The sequence below is a fragment of the Antrostomus carolinensis genome, unplaced genomic scaffold (genome assembly GCF_000700745.2).
Source record: "Antrostomus carolinensis isolate BGI_N321 unplaced genomic scaffold, ASM70074v2 scaffold14200, whole genome shotgun sequence".
Classification (NCBI taxonomy): domain Eukaryota; kingdom Metazoa; phylum Chordata; class Aves; order Caprimulgiformes; family Caprimulgidae; genus Antrostomus; species Antrostomus carolinensis.
Window position 1 is genome coordinate 13,213 of NW_010286579.1, and position 6,885 is coordinate 20,097.

Consider the following 6,885-nt stretch of genomic DNA (forward strand, 5'->3'; position numbering starts at 1 on the left):
CCCATGCAGCTGACAGAACTCAGAGGAATGAAATAACTTACAGCAAAACTTGGTTTTGCCTATCTCCCATTCATGCATGTGTTTTGTGGTGCTGATATAAGCCCATATAGTAATTCAGAGGGTCACACGTTAAGTGATGCTAAAGGCTTGAAATCTTTGAGGGCAGGGGACCCAAACTTTGGACGTAGTATCTTCTACTTACATGTAGACATGTAGCTTCTACTTACATTCTTCCTTTTTGCCATAACCAGAGATCTCACATTCAGTCCAGTCAGGCAGCTGCAGTCCCGGTGCTGGGAGACAGGCAGCACGGACAGTGTCTGTTTCAATAGCACAGTCTTCTGCATCTGAATTCAACTGTAGCAGAGCTGAAGAGGGGGGAAAAAAGTCCCCACTTCATTAATCACAACCTTGAGGCAACTGTGACCTTTCCAGTCACAAGGTCAGAAAAGTTCTTACCAATGTCATTGTTGAAATTTTCTGAGTCAAATCTCCGATGCACAATGTAGTTCTTAACTTGAAACCTTTGTTCATTTTCCTCAGGAGTGGCTCGGGAAGTCCTACCCAGCACAATCTTCAGCTGACTTGTGCTAAAGCTGAAGAACAAGAGACTTCTGTGCCAATTGGAGTGGACCTTTCCCTGGAAGATGTGCTGTTAGAGCTCCTGCTTTTCTTATTTTAGCTGTATTGCTACTTCATTACTCAGGCAGTTTGACCTCAGCTGTCCTATTTGCCTTTGGTTTTGTGCTAATTGCTTACAGCCATGATGGCAAAGCTCCCGTGCCAGCCCCTTGCTGTTCTCAAGTTTCACATGGCTCTGCATCTTCAAGTTTCACACGGCTCTGCATCTATATTGGCAACTTTGTTCTTCAGCTATTTGATATTCTGCTGTGGTACCTTAATGCTGTGCTGCCAGTTTGCCCCTAGAAATGCCTGTCTAATGCTCAGCATAATTAACTCTATAATTTTTAGTGTAGAATGACTTACTGGGCCAACGAGCTCTTTTTTAAGTCTTACCCTTCCAGTAAGGCTATACTGGATGCTTCCATTTTCCAGATTCCACCCCCCCCTCCGCCCCCAGACAGTACTGAACTCAACTTACCCTTCCTCAAAACAGTGAGCAGCTGACAAAACCCAGCAGGAACTGATCAGAATTCCTCCACAGAGGAAGTGCTCTCCAGGTGCTCGGCGATACTTCACAAAGATGGCAGCTTGCCATGGGTGAGCTGCAATGTCTGCATAGGAGCCACCCTGAACCCTGTACTGGTGTCCTCTGCGCTGCCGTAACCCGCAGGCGGCTGTGGGTGACAAATCCAGAAATAGGCTTTTTTGGTCAGGCATTCTGGATTTGAGTTTGGGCGAAGAGCCTCTTAGTTGTCAGTGCATGTTGAGGCAGCCTGGCATGAACTGCTTAGTGTCTGACTCATTCCTGTTTCCTAGGAAACTTGTATTCTGATTTGAAAAATGCAGTAAGGAAACCCTGCCTTTTCTGCCCTCCATTTCTGCAATCTTCCCTTCTGGCAGAGAAAAAAACACTTCTGTGAGAGCAGAGCCACAGAGTCACTTCTCCAATTTACTCCAAAGAGTTCCCCCCCCCCCCCCCAGTTCTTATTTTACTGGAGGAGGCTGGAGTTTAACACAAATGACATGCAGAACAGTAATGCCTCAAAGAAAAAGAAGAATCAGGAGTGCTAGGGTCCTTACAGCAAGTAGGCACGTTGCAGTACTCCCATGTGACCTGATTTCCTTTCAGTACATGGCACCAGGGCTTGCTGTCATTGTCAGGATTCCTGCAGCACAGGAAAGAAAAGAGCTATTTGTATTATTAGATCTGCAGTGAGTGTGAGGAGACCTAAAGGTGGCACACTGTGTGACCTGAGTGGACTCCTTTTGGATTTTTCTAAAGTTATAGAGGGCCCTAGGAGCATGTGGAATTTCCATTTACAGAGCTGATGTTAGAAAAGCATAGGTAGGTCAGGTGGGATAAAATTACTATTGTCATTGAGCTTCATTCCCAGCAGTAATGTGTGTCCAGTTCTTTAATAACCCACATAAAAGACTCGAGTCCTGCCTCAAGAGTAGCATGAGGAAGTTTGGCGAGATTTTTTTAATGCTATAACTGACTACATACCGGCAGAAATTGTGACTACCAAGGCCCAGCTGGTAAGCATCTCTTCTCCAAGCAGTATATAACTTGTTGACAAGGATTTGAGAATTCCACCTCAAACAGATAGCTCCAGAACTGGTAACACTGTGGCTGCCTCGGTAATCTGTGCCTCTTCCAGATTTGCAGTTGATGTTCCCAACTTCAATAAGAAAGCTGCATGTTAACTGATGGATGGGAACCCGTCAGCTGTTCCTAACTGTGATTTCCATCAAGGAATTTATATATTAGCTATACTTACCTCAGCCTCTCGGCGTCATAAGTACTAAAAGCTTAAACATGATTTAACATGAGAGTCTCAACTTTTCACTCTACAGAAATAGCACAGAGAGCCCTTATATATGCATTGAATCGTGGAAGCTCTGAAGCCCGTTCCCTGTCTCCCTGCCCATACCTTTTGAACAGGAGGGCACGCTGCAGTGTTCCCAGATGTACTTTCCTCCTTTATAGATATAGCACCAGGGTCTGGAATCCTCATCTGGGTTTCTGAAAGAGTTATGATGATATGTGTCAGTAATAAGCTATTGTCATTAGTCCCATGTCTGCCATCTAGTTTGGTAACTTAATCCTGCCCTGCAGTGAAGATGTGGACTGAGCCATTGGAAGTCATTTGGATTCCTATTTTAACTATAAAACTGTGGAGTACATGGAGGTGAGGATGAGACAGCCAGGAGGTAGCAGGAGTGGACAGCTTGTTTGTGCAGTTTAGTTTATCTGTGGGAAGCTCTATATTTCTAGAGTTTTGAGCAGGATCTGAAGCTGCAGGAAACCAGCTTACAAAGGGAGTTTTAGGCACGGAGATGGGACAAGGGAAAGACTCTAGGGTGAGAGATGTATACATTTTGTAGTCTCCTAAGCATCCAGTCTGGATAGATCTGAGGTTCAGGTGTGTCTACAGAAGTTGCAGTTGCTGCTCATGGGCTGTGCTGTATTTGCAACTGTGCAGAGTGTTTTCTGCTTGGTATTAGACTGTTGCAAACAGCTGTTCCTTTGCTCCAGGCTCTTAAAAGGGGCTGATTCCTGTGGCTCTGAGCTGTGTGTGCCATCAGGCCCTCACCTGCAATAGTTGTGATTGCCCAATCCCAGCTCAGCAGCATCTTCTCTTTGGCCGCTGTACATTCGGTCCACCAAGCCATGGCTATTCCAGTTTAAACATTCAGTTCCACTCTCTGTCATGCTCCATGTACCCCTGTATGTTACTCCAGCATCTTTGTAGCACTTAACTTCAGTATCTGAACAAGAGGGAACAAAACATTACTGTAAGGACAGCACCCAAACTCTGTTTCCCCATTCTGTTTTGTTTGAACTTGGCTCCCAGATGTCTTGTCTAGGAAGTCACTAAAAATACCTTACCAGGCAGACTAAGTGTACATGAAGGTCTTCAGCTCCGAAATTTAGAGTTCTATTAAGAGATACTCAGAACAGCTCAGGTGTCCTTCTTAAAACCATTAGCTTTAGGATAAAAAGAGGCAGCCTAACAGACAGTCTAGTATCCAGCAGCAGCTTCTGGGTACCTCATCCTTCTGCACTGCATAGCTAAACCCAGTAGCATTGATGTGGTATACTTGCCTATTTCACACTGCTTCCCAGAAAAACCATGGTGGCACTGGCAGATGAAGAGCTGTGGGGAATAATATGCCTGTGAACATTGGCCCCCGTTGTAGCACTTATTTCTAGTGCAGGCTGTGGAATAAGCAAAAGCCAGGAAATACTGTTAGATTTCACAGAAGTAAGAAGCTGGCAGTGTATACCCATCTTTCCTCTCCTGTCAGTCTCATTTAGCCTGTTCTGGTTTTCCCTGCCTACCTGTTACCATCACGTGCTTACAGTCTTTTTCTGTAGTGCTTACATTCTTCCTTTGCTCCATTCTCTCCACGTACACTATTAGGAGCCTTCCTCAGCCCCTTGCCCACTCCTGTTTAGTCCTGACTGAGTCAGTGAATATTAGTGTTTTCATTTCCATCCTGTTCTATTTCAAGCCAAATTTTCTGTGTGATACCTCCTCCCTTGACAGGGGAGTTCTTTAGGATGATTAGATGGACACTCTCTCATCCCCCACCAATTCCTTTCCCATTTTCTTCTTCGTACTCACCTCTAACAGGCACAGTGTGGCAGCGGCTCTGACCACTGTTGCACCTACAGTACTCTATTCTGTTCCGTGAGAGCCTCAGCCAGGTCCCCCTGTGCTGGTAAATTTCTCCAGATGAATTGTCTGTGCAAATGGCTGTAATTGGAGAAAGGAAATCCTCTTTTAGAGATTCAGGGAAAAGACCTGGCTGAGCAAAAGAACTCGCTTCTCTTTCCAGGAGAAAAGTATCTGTGATGGGAGCATCTGTCTCATGAGCTGCCCTTTTTCCTTCTCGGGCCTCAATTGTCACATCTCTCTCACTGTTGTGTTGCTGGATGTCCACTATTGATCGATCTCTTTTTCTCTGAAGAAGAGCAGAGGGAGGGGAAAACCCTGTTCTTTGAGCTGTGGATGGTATTAAGAGTCTGGTATTTTGCCTTCTGAATCTCTCATCCAGATAACCATGACAAACAGCTTTCAGGCTCTGTTCCCTCAGCATCATCTGCTTTCCCCTCCTGTGTTCATAAAGCTCCAGGTAACATGGTTGTAGTTTCATAGAATCATGGAATGGTTTGGGTTGGAAGGGACCTTAAAGCTCATCCAGTCCCAACCCCCCTGCCATCAGCAGGGACACCTTCCACTAGACCAGGTTGCTCAAAGCCTCATCCAACCTGGCCTTCAACACTTCCAGGGAGGGGGCATCTACAACTTCCTTGGGCAACCTGTTCCAGTGTCTCACCACCCTCACAGGGAAGAACTTCTTCCTAATATCTCATCTAAACCTCCCCTCTTTCAGTTTAAAGCCATTTCCCCTTGTTCTGTCACTAACTGCCCTTATGAAAAGTCCTTCCCCAGCTTTCTTGTAGCCCCTTCAGGTATTGGAAGGCTGCTATAAGATCTCCCTGGAGCCTCTCTTTTCCTGGCTTACCTCTAGATCTGGCTCCCCGTTTGAAACGCATGCGGAAACCCTGCAAGCAAAGAAGGTTAATTCTGTGAGTAACAGCTCTCTTAAGAAAACTGAGAGAACAATTGCTTCCAAAGAGCCAGTCCTCTTCTTGAGGTCTTGTAAATCAGGGGAGCTCTGAGCAACTGTCTGCCTTCTTTGTCAATTTAGAAAGCAGTTCTGATTCGGCCACAAGAGAAAAAATAACATAAAAAGAAAGAGGAAGGCTGGGATAGCTTTTTTTTTTTTTTTTTTTTTTTTTTTTTTTTTTTTTTTTCTTGAGAAAGAGACTAAACATTTTAGAATTGTGTAGGGTTTACTCAAGCTCTGCAATGTGAGGCTTAAAAGTGAGGGGACATGGGAACCATCAATGTCCAGTTGTAAGTGAGAGTAATGATGACAATTGAAAGAAAATTAAAGGGTGATCAAAATAGAACTCTTAGTAAGAGTGAAAGGTGACAGTGAACAGATACACCAAAAAGACTTGCAGAAGACTTTCTTACTGATATGAAGACCAGCCAGGGTACCACGTTACTGGAAATCCCAGTTTAGACTACTTTGTAAGGTTTTCCTTCCTCTGATTTCTAGTGATACAGCCAGATTCTCATTCTATCTGATGCAGACAGCTGGAATTGATGGTGAGGAAGTGCTGATGAAAATGCAGGAGGAGGGCAAGAGCATTTTTTGATGCATTAGCCTCTTACCTGGCATTGAGCAGTCATGATTGCTCCTACCAGCAGGAAGAGATATGGGAGTTTCCCTTTCATTCTGAGTGTTTTCCACATCACCTCCAATTCTCAAGTTATCTATAGAGACAAAAGGAAAAAAAAAAAAAAAAGTTGAACAAAGGTATTTTACAGTGTTCAAGGTCATAAATTTAAATACAGGTTTAAAATGATGAAAATTATTTTTACATTAAAACACACTTTCTGCTCTGCAGTTCTCAGCCATCTGGTCCTGGTGTCCCTGGAAAGGGGAAACTGCTGGGCTGGACCCAGATGTGCTCTTACTTGATAAACTTAGAAACCTGACAAGCTTTTAGGTCTGGGGGAAACTTAGTGTTTCCTGGGGAGTGCTGCAGCCCTTCCTCCCTCTCCATGGGGGGGATGCCTGTCCATCCATTGGAGGCTGCTGTCCCACTGTCTATGGAAAACAGATGTGGCCAGATGTTTATTTTCAGTTTCAGGAAAGGTACAACTTAGGCTAGTCCATTGGAATGTTCCGAATGATAAGTCCTATCAAACTGAAACCATATGGCTATTTGAAAAATACCATGTTTACAAGACTCTGAGCAGAAACCTGCAAGCAATGCACTCTCTGGTAGCGCTCTCCTAAACAGTTTGTGCCTTCTGCTGTCACACTTTGCTTCCTCTCTGATAAAAAATACTGTAGCAATAAGCCAGAGAGGCCTAGATGTGGTATTCTGACATTTGGATTCTACACTTTCAGGTACATTAGGACATAAAGATATACGATACCCTGAAGTTATCACTCTTTGCTGAAGCATCACCAGCAGGAACACTTTAAATCCTACATATTAATTTAGTATTACTAACAGCCCTTCTAAGCAGTCAGAGTGTGACTATTATCTTACAGATATGGAATAAGACCTAAAAAAGGGATATATCTTATCAAGGTTGAACCAAAAGTCATTAGAAGAAATGAAAAGTCACTTTCCCCCCCCACCCCATGCCTCTCAATAACCGTGTA

The 6,885-nt window shown here is 44.2% G+C and overlaps 1 protein-coding gene across 1 annotated transcript in view; it reads right to left on the bottom strand.

Moving 5' to 3' along the window:
• PLAT (plasminogen activator, tissue type) overlaps positions 1-5,960 on the bottom strand; it is an 8,296-nt gene extending 2,336 nt beyond the window's left edge. The window contains exons 1-11 of the mRNA XM_010176149.2: positions 5,880-5,960; positions 5,161-5,200; positions 4,257-4,388; positions 3,734-3,847; positions 3,222-3,396; positions 2,559-2,650; positions 2,132-2,306; positions 1,705-1,790; positions 1,103-1,298; positions 460-596; positions 228-368 (exon numbers count right to left, since the gene is read on the bottom strand). Coding sequence (XP_010174451.1) covers positions 228-368; positions 460-596; positions 1,103-1,298; positions 1,705-1,790; positions 2,132-2,306; positions 2,559-2,650; positions 3,222-3,396; positions 3,734-3,847; positions 4,257-4,388; positions 5,161-5,200; positions 5,880-5,960 — 1,369 coding nt within the window. The remainder of the gene's footprint in view (positions 1-227; positions 369-459; positions 597-1,102; positions 1,299-1,704; positions 1,791-2,131; positions 2,307-2,558; positions 2,651-3,221; positions 3,397-3,733; positions 3,848-4,256; positions 4,389-5,160; positions 5,201-5,879) is intronic.
• Positions 5,961-6,885: the final 925 nt, after the last annotated feature.